General features: G+C 72.6%; 1 protein-coding gene across 1 annotated transcript; it reads right to left on the bottom strand.

Annotated features, from left to right (window-relative positions):
- Positions 1–1,292: 1,292 nt before the first annotated feature.
- LBX2 (ladybird homeobox 2) lies at positions 1,293–4,633 on the bottom strand. The gene is given in 3 exon segments (XM_085214938.1): positions 1,293–1,536; positions 1,539–1,823; positions 4,065–4,633. Coding segments are annotated over 3 exon segments (639 nt in total). The 5' UTR covers positions 4,366–4,633; the 3' UTR covers positions 1,293–1,483.
- Positions 4,634–14,798: the final 10,165 nt, after the last annotated feature.

Here is a 14,798-nt window from a genome sequence, read left to right as displayed (position 1 = left end):
CACCCGTCGTGGAACGGACGGTCGTGGCCGGAGCGCCCCGGGGGCTCCGCACCGCCCTGCGGGGTCACGGCTGCGGGAACCGCGGCTCCCGGAAAGGCTGTTGTGAGCGGCGTGCAAACCCGCAACTGCGCGTGCGAACCCCCCCGCGACCCCCCCCGGGGAGAGGGCAGAGGATCCGGCCCCCTGTCAGCACCGGGTGCGCTCGGGGAGCCCGGACCCCCCCACCCCGGGGCCGGATTCCTTCCCGGCGCTGCAGGATCTCAGCCGCAGCCCCCGCGCCCCCCGCAGCCCCCCCCGCACGCTCCTACCTGTCAAATTAAACGCGATTCCCCGCGGGGAAACGCTCAAAGGCACTTTCAGGGCTAAATCTCATTTTTTTCCCTCCTCCCCCTCTGCCGCAGCGCTGGGGGAGGGGAGGGACAATGCAATTAAGAACGGAGCGATGACGGCGGAGCGGCCCCGCGCGGAAGTTGGCGGCGCTGTAATTGGATCGGGCGGCTTCGGGTGGCTGCGGGGGGGCACCGGCGGGCGGTGACAGACGGCCCCGGGGAGCGCTGCGGGGGCGGCAGCTGCGGGTCACCCCCCGGAGAGGTGGGGGGGAGGGGGGAGCGGGGCGGAGACCCGGAGGTGTGACGTCACCGCAGCATGACGTCACGGGCGGCTGTCGGGGTGCGCAGAGTCCCGCGTGAGGGTGTGCGGGGCGGGCACGGACAGACGGACACCGACAGACGCGTGGAGTCGTGTCTGTCTGTCCGTGTGTTCATCTGCCCGTGTGCCGCCGTGTCCACGTGTCCGTGTGTCCCCGTGATCCCACGTCCCCTGTCTGTCCGTGTGTTCATATGTCCGTGTGTACCCGCGTCCCTCTGTCACCCCCTCCTTCTGTCCCCGTGTCCCTGTGTTCCCCCATCCCCATCTCTGTGTCCCCATATCTGTCTGTCCCCGTGTCCGTGTGTTCCTGTGTCCGCGTGACCCCGCGCCTGTGTCCCCGTGCTCCCGTGTCTCTGTGCATCCCCACATCCGTACGTCCGCATGTCTTTGTGTTCCCGTCTGTCTGTCCCCGTGTCTGTGTCCCTGTGTCCCCGTTCCCCCGTCCTCGTGTTCCCCCATCCCTGTGTGCCCGTATCCCCCTCTCCACGTGTTCCCGTGTCTGTGTGTCCCAGTGTGCGTACCCGTGTCCCTCTGTCACCCTCTCCTGTTCCCGTGTTCCCCCACCCCCATCCTTATGTCCCCACGTCCGTGTGTCCCCACGTCCCCCCGCCCCATTCCCGCCCCCCGCCGCGCCCCGCTCCCCGTTAAGGAGATGTCCCCTTTATTCCACATATATACACGGGGCGGACCGGGGCCCGGCGGCGGCCGACGGACGGACGCGGGGGGGAGGAGAGTGGAGGTGCGGAAGGGAAATAAAATAACAAGAAAACAGAAATAAAGCGGAAACAAAGAGGACGGGAGCACCGCACCGACCCCCCCCGGCCCCCCCTCCTTTTCAGGCCCCCACGTCGATCTCCTCCTCGGACAGCTCGGCGGGGCCGGGGGGGGCGGGGGGGGTTCCCGCAGCCGCAGCGCCTGCAGAGAGGCCACGTCGGCGCGCATCTCGTCCAGGTCGCGCTTGAGCTTAGCGCGGCGGTTCTGGAACCAGGTGATGACCTGCGCGGAGCTGAGCGCCAGGCGCTGCGCCAGTTGGTCGCGGTCGGCGGGGGACAAATATTTCTGGCGCACGAAGCGGCGCTCCAACTCGAAGAGCTGCTGGTTGCTGAACGCCGTGCGCGATTTGCGCCGCTTCTTCGACGTCGGGCGCTGCGCGAGGGCGCTCAGAGGGTCCCGACCTGCGGGGGGGAGGGGGAAACGGCGTCAGAGCGGCAGAACCGGCACCGGAACCGGCACCGAAACCGGCACCGAAAGCGGGGTCGGCCCGCGGAGCCCCGCCGGGCAGAGCCGAGCGGAGCGGAACGAGACCGGGCCCGACTCGGCCGTGTGAAGCAAACCGGGCCGGGCCGAGCATCGCACTGCTGCGCCGAGCCGAATCGTGCCGAGCGTTACAGCGCCGAGCCCAGCGCAGCATTATTCTGCCGTGCCGTGCCGTGCCGAGCCGTGCATTGTATCGCCGGGCCGAGCCGAGCCGAATCACAATTGCCAAGCGTTACACCACTGAGCCCGGCCGAGCTTTATATTGCCGTGCCGAGCCGAGCCGTGCTGAGCGTTATATTGCTGAGCCGAACCGAGCCGAGCCGGGCCGAGCCGAGCACTATTACCGCTGAGCCGAGCCGTGCCGAGCCTTATATTGCTGGCCCGAACCGTGCTGTGCAGAGCGTTGATTTGTTGAGCCGAGCCGCGCCAGGCAAAGCCGTACTGAGCGTTGGATTACTGAGCTGAGCCAGATCGTGCTGGGCCTCGTAATACTGAGCCGGGCCGGGCCGGGCCGAGCTTTGTACTGCCGAGCCGAGCATTGTATTGTGGGCCGGGCCGGGCCGGGCCGAGCGTTATGTCGCTGAGGGGAGCGTTGCCGAGCCGGGCTGTGCCGAGCACTACATTGCCGTGCCGTGCTCGGTCCGGTCTCGGCCGTGGCCCCGCTCGTTGCACCGCACGGCGCTCCGTTCCGCTGCACGTCGGCCCCGGCCGCCGCCTCCCACCGCCCCGCACAGCCCGGCGCTGCCCGCGGGCTCCGCTCCGGTTCCTCCCGCGGGGCCGCCCGCTGCGGGCCGGGCTCAACGCGGTGCCGGTGCCGGGGCTGCCCTCGGGCTCCGCTCCTGCGGCCGTTCGGAGCTCCGCGTCCCCAGCGCTCCGGGTACCGCCGCTCCGTTCCGTGCCGTCGCCGCTCCCGGCTGTGGCGGAGCTCCGAGCCCCGACCCGGCAGAGCTTCGGTGCGCCGTGCGGAGCCCGACGCGGCCGCTCCCCTCCGCGCTCGGGAACGGCTCCCACCGGCCCGGTCTGCCCGCGGCTTCGAGCGGCCCCGGAGCCCTTCTGCTGTCCAGCCGAGCCCCGCAGCGCCGAGCCGAGGCCGTCCGGAACAGCTCCGTCCGTGTGTCCGCCCGAGCAGAATTCGTTCTTTGCTGAAAGGAGCCCGAGGCGATCCCGGTTCTGTCCGTGTCTGTCCCGGTCGGTTTTTTTTTGCACCACCCGCGGCCTCTGTCCGCGTAACGATCCTTTCATTTTCGCTAACTGCCGCTGTCCCGATCCGTGTGCGGTTTCCTCCGCTAATTCTCAGAGCTCCGATCCGTCCTTCCGCGTTCGCGATTCCCTTCATTAACGGCATTTTTCGTTAATCGCGATCGCAGCGATCGCTCCGGGCTCCGTCCGCGCGTCCGCCCGGCTGCGGGAGTTCCGCGTTCGTTCGGGAATCCCGAGCGATCCGTCCGTCCGCGGCTCTCCGGGCGGCGGTCTGCGTTCATCGCCCGTCCGTCTGTCTGTCCGCTCAGCGATTTTCCGTTAAGCGCAGAACGGCGCCGCGTCCCGTGCCGGTTCGGTACCGGCGGCGGTCGGTCGGTGCCGCGGGGCCCGGAGCCGCCCGAAGCGTTCGGAGGGGCCTCGTCTGGGTCGGGGCTGCGCGGAGCCGCCGCGGGGCCGTTCCGGGCGATACCGAGAGCCGCGGGGCCTTCGCCGCGCAAACGGGATTTCTGCGGTAGGAGCGCGGATCGCGGCGGGGCCCGGTGGGTGGGCGCGTCCCGAAGCGGGGAACCCAATTTCAGCCCGGGCTGCGAGAGAACCGCGGCGCGGCGGCGGCTTTCGTTGAGCGATTTCGTTACCGACGGAGCCATCCGAGGCCGCTCCGCCCCGCGCTCGGTAACGGATCCGCGGCGGCCGCGGGGCCGCCGCCTCCGACGGAGCTCCGGGGCCGCCGGGGGTTCGATCCGGCGCTCTCGGTACCGCGGGCGGCTAGACTCGGCTCGGCGGCGGCTCTCTCCGCGCGGCTCCCGGTCACGGCGCTCCGTCCGCGCCCGTCTCGGGGCGGCACCGACCCCGACTTACCGGCGCCGGGCGGGTGAAGAGCAAAGAGCCCCGGCTCCGCGCCCCGCGCCCCCGCCGCCCCCCGCCCGCCGGCACGCACCTGCCCCGCGCCCCGCCCGTACCTTCGGCCGCCCGCAGCGCGCTCAGCTCCAGCCCGCGGAACGTCTTACTGGCGAGCTCCTCCAGCGCGCACAGCGGCGAGGACGGGGCGGTGCGGGGCGGTGCGGGTCCCGCCGCTTTCTCCGGGATCCGGGCCACGGGAGCGCCGTGCGCGGGGGGTGAGGGCCGCGCGAGGATGTCCTCGATGCCGAACGGCGTCAGCGGTTTGTTGCAGTGCGCGGGCGGCGGCAGCTGCTCCAGCGCGGCCCGGCGGCGCTCCTCGGGCAGCGGGGGGGTCGCGGCCGCCTCCCGCGCCGAGGTCATGGCGCGGCCCGGGGCCGCCCGGTGCTGCCGAGGCCGCTCAGCGGCGCGCCCGCCTCATGCTGCCGGGGGGCGGCGACGGATCGCCCCTCGCCGCCGCTGTCCCCTCCCGAGCATCGGCGGCCCCGCGACGGCCGCGGCCGCGCTTAAAGGCCCGGTGGCTGCCCGCCCCCTCGGCGGGGGCCCGGCGGCGGCGGCGGAGCGCTCGGCCTCGCGGCGCCGAGAGCGGGCGCGGAGCTCCGGTGCGGCGGCCTTAAAGGCGCGGGGCCGGGGCGGATAACGGGGCGCCGGCGGGGGGAGGAGCCGCGGGGGCGGAGGTACCGGGGGGGGGGGGTCCGCTCCGCTCCGGCCCCGGGAGGGGGCGGCTGTGGGGGGGTCGGGACTCCCGCACCGGGACTCAGCACCGCGCCTCCTCCCCGCGTCCCGGGGTTAAGGGCTCTTCGCCCCCCGCTGCCCCCCCCCGCGCCCGGCCCGGCGGGGTTTTGCCGTCGCAGAAATTTATTATCTCCCCTGCTCCAACCCGCCCATAAAAGCGCGGGGCCGCCGCGTCTGGCAGTGATTAGGGCCGCTCGGGGTTTTGGGTTTCAGAGCGCGGCCCGACCGTAAACCAGCGGTACAAATCGTGCCGCGATCCCGACCGCTCGTAAAGGCGCGGGGACGGCCGCACACGCAGGTGAGCCCCGCACCGGCGCCGGCGCCCGCACTGCATCCCGCCATTGGGACCGGGGCCGCCGTGTCCCCCGGAGGGTCCCGCAGCTCTCGGCCCCATCCCGCCACGTCCTCACGGCGCGTCCCCGGGGACGGCGGGGGGTGGGGGGTGGGGTTACGTGCTGTGGGATCCGCGGGGAAGAGGGAAGGGAAAGGGCGTGGGGGGGTCCCCGAAGCGCGGGGCGGTGCGGCGGGTTGGAAGGGGGACGTTCCGGCGGAGTAGGGGAGAGCTCCGCAGCGTCGCGGGGCTGAGCGGGGTCGGGCTGTGGCACCGCACCCAACGCCTCTGGGGGTCTTTGCGGGGAGTCACATCGCGCCGTGCCCCGCACGTGGGGAGTGGGCGGGGGGGGGCACGGACAGCGGGGCGGGGATGACCGCGGCGGTGACAGAAAGTGAACCTGCGGGCAGGGATCGGGGGGAGCAGGTGCAGGGGGACCCGCGTGTGTCGGTGCTGTTGGGGGGGAGCCGCGGGGAGGGGGAGCGGGGGGTGGGGGGTGCCGCCGATGTTGCTGACAAAGGCAGAACGCGATCCCGCGGCTGGAAATCGGAGTTAGACAAATCCAACCTTGAAATTTCCCAGCAGCCGGAGCCATGAAAGCCGGGGAGGGGGGGCGGGGGGGGAACAGCGGCCCTCGGGGCGACATGGAAGCGATGTCGGAGGGGTTTGAACGTCGCTCCGGGGAAGTCCCCGCGCGGCTCAGACGGGAGAGTCTCGCCCCACCGTCCCCCCACCGTGCGCCCACCGCCGCCGTGTGTCCACGCACCGCCCCGCTCTCACCGCCCCGCTCGCGCCCTCCTGGCCCCGCATTCGGCCCCTCCGGACGGCTCGGCCCCGATCCACGCGCCGCGCTCCGTCCCACCCGATGTCCCGCGACACGCACCGGGAATTGCTGCTCGGCTTCGCTGCGGCCCCGCGACCCCGAATCCGCCCCGCCCCCCCGCAGCTCCATATGCTCCGTACGGCCCCGTGAGGCCGGGGGGACAGGGCCGGGCCCGGCAGTGGAAGGGGGCACAGCAGAGCCCCAGGCGGGCACCGGGAGGGCGTCGGTGGGAAACGTCGGTCCCCGCTGCAGGGAACGGGATGGAAGTGCCCCTCACCCCAAAGCGGGACGCGGGGTGGGAGACACAAAGGGGCTCGGATCGGCGTCCGCGGCAGAGCCGGGCCTGCGGGCTGAGCCCGGTACAGAGCTGACAGCGCCCGTGTCGTGTCCGGCACGGCGGTCAGTGGGGTGGGACCGCGTTGCCCCATCGATCCCGTGGGTGCCCTCAGTGCGGCCCGGTCGTCCGGAGCTGAGCCCCACGCAGCCCTGCGCGGCTCTGCAGCACGAGTGCTGTGCGTGTGTCAGGGTGTGCGCACACACACACGGGGTACGTGACCACGCGTGTGCCCCCTGCCCTGCTCGTGCCCCCCATCCCTCCCTCAGCCCCCATCCCGCAGAGTCCCGCCCCACACCCGGTGCCCGCACGGCGCAGCTCCCCGTGCCGCGGTAACGCGATTAGGGCCGGGGGGCGGCGCGGCCCCTCTAACTCGGTTACGCGGAGCCCCGCGCCGCCCCCGATCCATTATTCAGCGGCTCCATCTCCGCGGCGCGGGGCCGTGACGAACCGCGCGGCTCTGATTCAATTACGGCCGCCCCCCCCCGCGGCTCCGAGCGCGCGGCGCTTCGCACATGGAAATTGCTTGCAAATGAATTTCCCTTTAATAAGGGGAACGGCGCGGTGCGAAATTAAACTGTCAGCGGCGGGGGCGCGCGGGGCGGTGTCGGGGGAGCGCCGGGGCCGTGCGCGGTGCAGGGCGGGGGGGGAGACCCGACAATTACCGGCAATAAACGCGGTGCGGCCGCGGGTTCCCCCCTCCAGAGCGGTGCGCTGATGCGCGCGGGGGGTCCGCGGGGATCCCCGTCCGGGTGTCGGCTAATGATGGATTCATTAACGCTCTGACCTCGCCGCGCGGCCCCGCGGCTTAATTAAGCGGAGAGCGCGGGGAGGGAAAGAGGGAGGGGGGCGAGCAGGAGCGGGCAAAGGGCCGTTGGGCCGAACGTGAGGTACGAGTGCGGGGTGTGAGTGCGGGGTCTGTGCGGGGGGCTCCCGCACGGGGTTCGGCCGCAGGTGCACAGCGCGGGCGCGCGCGCACGGAGCTGGACGTGCTCACGGTTCCGTGTGGGCCCCCGGGCCCGGTGCCGTGGGGTCAGGGGGAGCCGCCGGCCCTCGGCCACAGCTGCCGCCCTCCCCCTGAGCCCCCCCGCCGCTGGGGCCTCCATATGGGCCCGGGCCAAACTCCCGCCAAATGGGCCGGGGGGGGGGGTTGCATTTCAAAGCCTCCGGCTGTGAGCAAACGCCGCGCTCCCCCCGCGCTGCCCCCGCGCCCCGCTGGCCCCGGGTCAGCGCACGGCTACCGGGGACGGCCCCGTCCCCTTTCCCAGGGGCGGTGCGGCCGTGCCCAGGGGGGCGGGATCGGAGGGGGGCACGGGGGATGGACTCGGGCGTGGCCCCTCCGCGAGGCTGGGGTTCCTTCACGGGGGCTGCGGGGGGAACCGTGGGCAGCGGCCCGGGCCCCCACGCACGGAGCGCGGCCCCCCGGCACGGGATCCGCGTCCAGCTGTGGGGCCCGGCGTCGCCTCCAGCCCCGCTGTGGGACGGGGGCCGGAGGCAGAGGGGCTCCGTGGGGCTCCCAGCTTCGGCCCGGGGCGTCCCCGCGCTGCGGCAGCCTCGACTGGGGAGCCGGGGACCCCCCGAGGGCTGCGGGGTTGGGAGCCGCCACCCGCGGCCATGCGGATCCAATTAGGGCCGCGCGGGGGGACGCGATGAGGAAACGCTCCGTCTGAGGCGCTGACAGCCCCGCGCCGCCCGAGATAAGGGAGTGCGGGGTGAGGGCGGAGGGCGATCCTCAGCGGGGCGGGCGGGGGGGGGTCCCGGGCTGCACGTGGGACGGGGGCCGGGGGTCGCGGGGGGATCCGGGCGCGTCTCCAGGGCCGGAGAACGGGCGCCGCGTCGGTGCTCAGCGAGGTGCGGGGCTCCCTCCTCCCTGCGGGACGCGGTGTGCGGGTCGGGCCCCGCAGGCCGCGGGGTCACTTCGGGGCGCCGCTCACGGGTGCGAACGAGGTGTCCTGCGGTTGCCGCGAAAGTCGCGAGCACGGCAGGGTACGGGGGGGTCTGCCCGCACCACCGCCCGCTTCCCGCCCTGCTGTCCCCGGGGCCACGTGCAGGTGCCACCCCCGTCGGGTCCCTCCCGCCTGGGACCGCTCCCGGCGCCGTGACGGTGCTGTGGGAGGGGGCACTGCGGCCGAGGCCCACCCCCCGCTCCTCCACGGCCGCGGCACAGCTGCGGGAGGGCGGGCTCGTTCCCGGGGACGGGGTCGGGAGGTGCAGCCACGCGCCCCCCCGCAGCCCCATCCGCCCCCGCGCCCCCCCCCCCGCAGAGCACCGCCTTCGCCCCGCGGCATTCCCGGTATCCCGCAACCCCACGCGCACCGCGGCGCTGCCCCGAGCTGTGGGGCCGGAGAGGGGCGGGGCGCAGCCGGAGGGGCGATGCGGGGGCGGCCGCCCCCCCCCGGGTGGGGGCAGCGGGGAGAAACGTCCCGGGGAGGAGAACCGTCCTGCGGGGTGCGGGGGGGGAGACGCGTGACGGCGGGGGGGGGTCGCTGGAGGCCGCCACGCCGCGGGTCAGTGATATCATTAACCTCGACGAGGCAGCCGGGCCGCGCCGCCGCGAGGTTAATTAAAAAGAAAAGTTCAGGGGAACGCGGCAGCGGTGTCTTGGGGAGGGGGGGCGGCGCCGCGAGCGGGCGGGTGCGGTGCCGGGGGGGGCGGCCATCGATTGGCCCCCAGCACGGCTGTCATTCAGCTCTGCGGGGGCGGCGGGGACGCGGGGCAACGGGGGAGGGAAGGGGAGGCTGCGGGGTGACCCCATCTCACGGCGCTGCTGATCCGCGGGGCGAGCGGGGCTGTGCGTGATGGGGCACTCAGCGGGGAGGGGCTCCGGCTGGGGGCTGCGCTGCTGCCTGCCGGGCAGGATCCGTGCCGCATCCCCGTCCCCGTCCCCGTCCCCTCCCCACTCCCGTCGCTGCCCACAGCCGTGGGGTCACCCGAAGCCGGGCCGAGCGTGGGGATGTTCTGGACTCAGCTGTGCGCAGAGCCCCCCCCGCTCGGCCCCCGCGTGCTGCGTTTCTGTGCTCGGCTCTGAGTTCTGCACGCCGCTGTGTGCACACGTCGGGCTACGCGTGTGCCGGGCACGGAGCCGGCTGCGCACCGGGGCGTGAACGTCTGCGCACCAACGGTGGGTGCGGGCATCTGAGAAGCGCGTCCTGTCGGTTCTGTGTGCGGAGCCGGGAGCAGATCGCAGCCCCGGTGGTCTCCGCGCCCCCCGGCCCTGTGTCCCCTTCCCCCCCCCCTCAGTGGGGCTCTGCTCCCCGCGCTGCCGCCCCCCTAAATCAATTCTCGGGTTATTGAAACGCCGCGTCTCCGTCTGGCGGCTAATTGCTGTGAGCCCTAATCATGGCGCGTGGCGGCTGCGCTGCTGCTCCTCCATTGTGCACCCACTGCGCTGCGGGCATGCGTGGGGCTGCGGGCTGTGGGGGGGCTGTGGGTTTGCGGGGCTGTGGGGTTGTGGGGCCGTCGTGTCCCCCCCTTTGTGTGCGGTGACCCCACCGCGGCCGGGATGTGGGGGTGCGGGGCCGTCCGTCACGCCGCTCTCACCGCCCGCCCGCCCGCAGTTCCGCTCCCGACCCGCGCGTGTCCCGCTCCGCAGCGGCGGTTCCAGAGCCAGGGGGGTGGGACCGAGGACGCTGTGACATGCAGAGCTCCGTCCCCGCAATCGGCCACGCTGTCCCTGCTCCATCCCCGCAGTCCCACAGCCCTGTTGTCACCGCGGGGCTCCTCTTCCTACTCACATCCTCCGTGTGGGAGTATGGGGTGGTATGGGATGGGATGGGGATGGGATGGGGATGGGATGGGATGGGGGTGGGGATGGGGATGGGGAAGGGAATTGAACGGGGATTGAATAGAGATGAGATTGGGACAGGGCTGGGACAGGTCAGGGTCCACTGGGGTGAGATGGGGGTCTGCAGAGGGGTCAAGGCTGCTGGGCCGGAGGATCTGATCCTGCACCAGCACGGGGTGTGGCCAGACCCCGCCTGAATGCTGGGCTGGGAGGATCCCGGGGCCATTTTGGCACTACAGGGCCCAGCACAGCGCCTGGCAGGGTCCCCACGCTCTTTGCCCCCCTTTGGGCAGCACGGACGGGCCCTGGCTGGGCAAGGAGGATGCAGGGCAGACCGGGGCTAAGAATAGAGCCCGACTGGGAACAGGAGCGGGAACGGGAGGAAGGATGGGGCTTCCTCTGCGACGGCTCTTCTTCCTCCCTCCCGGCCGCTGCCATGTGGCACAGCCTCGCCCTGCGCCGGGTCGGGGATGCGGGGCAGCCTGGGTGGGGCTGCGAGGGGCGGCGGCTCCTGGCCCAGGGCTCCCCTCGTTCCGCTGGGCCGCTCCCTGCGCGCTCAGCACCCCCTGCCCACCCCCTGCCCACCGCGGGGCACAGCGCGGCCGGACCCCGTGTGGGGCCGGAGCTGCCCGTGGGGAGAACATCCCAGCGCGACGCCGGGGGTGGGGGAGGCTGGGAGCGGAGCTGCGGGCTCTGTCCCCGCGTCTCCTCGCCGCCCGGAGCGCCGTCCTGCTGGGCACGAGCCGTTCCGTTGGGACGGGGCTTCCTGCGGGGAAGGTGGGACAAGAGTGGCAGACAATAAACCCAGGAAACGCTCTGAATAGCGAAGGTAACCGAGCCGGGAGCCCCCCGCGCTGAGTCACCGCGGAAGCGTCGGGCCTGGGACGGGGGGAGCCTGCGGGGCTGCACCGATCCCACCGCGCAGCACCTCGGGGGTTCCGAGCCCGCACGGCGCTCACCGCTACCTGCGCGTCCCCAGCGCCTGACCTCGCGGCCCCTCGTTAAGCCCTGCCCGTGTTTTTGCCCCCCGCCTGCCCCGGGCCGGGCGCTGACAGCCCCTCTCCGTGCCCGCAGGGGGGGACAGGCGGGGTCTCCCCGTCTCCCACGCGAGAGCTGCCCGCATGTCCCGCAGCTCACGGCTCCGGACCCCATCCCCGGGGCTCGGCCCCCGGCACCGGGCGGCTCGCACGGCAGCGCGGGGCCCGGCGGTGCCCTCTGCGGGACCGGGGCTCACCGCCCCGACCCCCCCCGCGCCGAATGATTTACGGGCGAGGGAAGCGCGCGGCGCAGACAGATCGGGCCATAAAACCTCGGGGCAGGAAGTCTCGCCAACTTCAAAGGGCCGTGGCCACAACGACGGGGGTCGGCGGGTCCAGCGCTGCGGCGCGGGACGTTGGGGCCGTGGGTGGCAGCCGACCCTACGCGCACCCCGCATCTACCGCGCCCCGCGCCTGCGTGCGTCCCGTGTGCGCATCATCCCGTGCGTGCACGCAGTGCGCGCAGTCCCGGTGCACCCCGTGTGTCCCCGCTGTGTGCGCGGGGCTGGCGGTGCGGAGCGCAGCGGCGCTCGCTGCCATCGGAGCCCGGTGAGGCTCTCCGGGGCGGCGGCCCCGCGGCGTCCCGACGCGTATCCCCCCGCCCCCCCGCGCCCGGCGGCACGCAGGAAGGCAGGGCGGGGCGGCCGAGCAAACAAAGAGCCGGAGGAAACGCCGCGGTCCAAGATAAACCGGGGAAGGTGAGGGGGTGCCCTCCCGCCCCGCCGCTCCCCCCCCCCGGAGCTCCCGCGCGGAGCTGAGAGAGAGGGGCCCGGAGGTGCCGGTCCCGGCGCCCCGTTTCCAGTCCTCCCCGCGCCCCCGCCCGCAGTTCCGGGGTTCGTTCCCCGCCGGGTCGGAGGCCCCAGCCCGGGCCGGGGGGGCCGGGACGCTCGGGGGTGCCACCACTCCGCGCTGACGCCGCGTGCCGGGAGAGCTCGGAGCCGCATTCCCACGCTCTGCGGCCGCGTCCCACGGGGCTGCGCGGCCCCTCCGTCCGCAGGAAGGTGCCCCCCCCGCCCCCCCGCCCTGCATTCCCACGGCGTCCCGGTGCCAGCCCCGTGCCCACATCCCGGGGAAGCGGGCGGGGAACTCCGCGGGGCCGTGCGGGACCCCCGGGCCGGGCGCAGCGCGGGGGATCGCGGCACAGCGTGCGGACCCGCCGGAACCGCTCGGCGTCGTTTAAAGACGATCAGGCGGTGACAGGAATTAAATTGTGTTTTGATTTTCTCATTAGCCCGATCTGCGGCGCGCCTCGTTACGGGGTAATTTCCCCGCTCCGACGTGACAGCTCATTCCCCCCGTGACAGCCGGGTGCCCGCGGGGGATGTCCGCGCCTCCACGCGTGCGCGCGGGGTGGGCCGCCGTGCGGGATGCGAGCGGGGCGGCCCCGTTACCCCCCTCCTTTCCCCATCACAGACCCCGCCGCTCCGCTCTGCCCCCGTCCGCCCGCAGGAGGCGCCGCCAACCCCGCTGTGTGCGGCGGTGCGTGCGGGCAGCCGGGCCGGCGGTGCGGGGCCGTGCGGGAATGCGCAGCAGCGCCAGCACCGCGAGCTGCGGGAGCGGCGCGGGGCCCGGTCCTGAGCCTGCCTGTAGGATGGGGGGGGGGGACGGGGTCTGAGGGGCTCCCGAGCGCATTACATGAGGTCTTTGTTGGAGGCCCTGCGGCCCCACAGGAGCCCCGCGGGATCCGCTGCAGCACCCAGCGACCGCCCGCCGTGCTGCAGGGAAGGGGCAGCGAGTGCAGAGATGGGGGAGAAGGGGGGGCAGCAGGATGGGGTGCCCCACAGCCGTGGTACACAGGGAGCGGCGATGTCACAGAACTACAAAATCACCGAATATCCCGAGTTGGGAGAGACCCCCGAGGATCATGGAGTCCAACTCCTGCACCCCAAATCCTTCACTGTCCCTTTGCCCGCAGCATTCCCACATCCTGCACCCCTCACCCCACACCTTTAATCCCACACGGTGAGGTGACACCCACAGCCCCGCAGTGGGACACGCGTGGGGACATCCATGTCCGGGTGAACCAACCCCAAAGCTTTTGGGGCTGCTGTCAGAGCCCCAGGCTGCCCCTAACGAGGCCCGGCCATGCTAACAAAGCAGTGACTCCCCACTCACTGTGGGGCTGGCTGTGGGCACAGCTGTGCCTTGTTGGTACCAAGGGCAGGGTCTGCCCCAAAGCTTCTTCAGTGCCACGGGGCAGCGTGGGGGCTGCTGGGTCCCACTTTGCTTTTCTGGGGGGCACGCAGCATTGGTGCTGCTGGGCTCTGACTGCACTGCTTGGGGCTGGTTCCTGACACCGGGTTCCCCTGTGCGGTGGCTGCTAGCCTCCCTTGGCTTTTCCAAGCTTGCCCAGCCCGGCTCCACTGTGATTTGTAGGGACGCTGGGGGGGTTTGTGGGTGCTGCAGCCCCTCCTGCTCGCAGTGCCGGAGGTGGGCAGGATGGGGCTGTGCCCTCAGCCCAGTCCTGGTGCTGCTGGGGGTGAGGAGCAATGCGAGAGGCTGCTTTAAAAAGCAAAGAAACAAAAAAGCCCCTTGAGATTTCTCTCTCTATACGTATATATCTCCGTGTATTTCTTTTTTTCGTGTGTGTGTCTCCTGTTGCAGGTCGAGGGCTGCAGCGATGATCAGCCCAAACGTGTGAGCAGCTCTGGCAGCGATGGGCCGTGGAGGTGAGCGCTGGGGGGGTCACACACTGCAGGCTCTGAGACAGCGAGGATTCAGCAGAGACCATTAAAAAGCTTCCACAGACCTCACAGAGCTGCGTGCTGCCTTACCTGAGGCTCCGTAGTGCTCTTCAGATAACAGATGGAGCCGAACCCTATAACTTCAGCCTTCCTGCTCCAACAAAGATGGGGGTGGGGGGGTGGGATCTGTCTGTACCCGCAGGGACCGGCACTGCTGGAGCCCCCCCCGGCCCTGCCCAGCCCTCCATCACCGACACACGGGCGGCTGTGGCCAGCGACCCCAAAACCCCACCCAGACCCCTCGCCGGCCCCGGACCCCTCTCGGATCCTCTGGGTTCGGTTCCCCGCTCCCAAGCACCCCGCGCCGCTGCAGGGTTCGGCTCCCGCCCTGTAACACCGGGGCAGCGCCGGCATCCCCGCGCAGGGCTGCTGGCCCCCGCCGCGCCCCGGGTTGGGGCCGGGCGGAACGGGGGGCGGGGGGGGTTCAGGTTTCCTCTGTGCCGGGCTGGAGCCGGTGCCATTAAGCCCCCTCGGAGCATGACGTGCGGGCGGGATATCAAAGCGCCGTGACCGCAGCTCACGGCCGCCCGACGGCACCGCCCGGCCCACGCACCATCGCGGCAGCCGTCCCTCTCCGCTCCCCGCCGCGCCCCGTTACTGCGGGGTGCCGTGCGGGGCCTCTCCGTGCCGTCCCGCACCCCCGGGCTCCGTCGCGTCCCGCAGCCCCGCACCCCAACGCGCCGGCAGGGCCGCTCCGCAGCCCCCAGCAGCCCTCTTCCCCCGCGCAGTTGGTTTGCATTAAGCCCCGCGCTGATAAGTGGGGCCGCGGGACGTGCGGGGGAGCGCCGGGCTCCTCTTCCTGCTCCGCGCCGGGCGAGCGGCCCCAGAGCCGCTGCTGACAGACACGGGCGGCCCCGCCGCGCCCCCGCCGCCAGCGCGACCCCGCGGCCCCGTTCCCCGTTGGGTGAGACCCCCCCCCCCTCCCCCCGGGCCGCCCCCCCCCTCCCACCCTCGGCCGCTTTTTGCCCGCATTTCCCCACGTCCTTCGCGGCGGCCGCGTGAGGGATG

The sequence above is a fragment of the Meleagris gallopavo genome, chromosome 35 (genome assembly GCF_905368555.1).
Source record: "Meleagris gallopavo chromosome 35, MGAL_WU_HG_1.1, whole genome shotgun sequence".
Classification (NCBI taxonomy): domain Eukaryota; kingdom Metazoa; phylum Chordata; class Aves; order Galliformes; family Phasianidae; genus Meleagris; species Meleagris gallopavo.
This window is presented reverse-complemented; position numbering and strand designations above follow the sequence as displayed.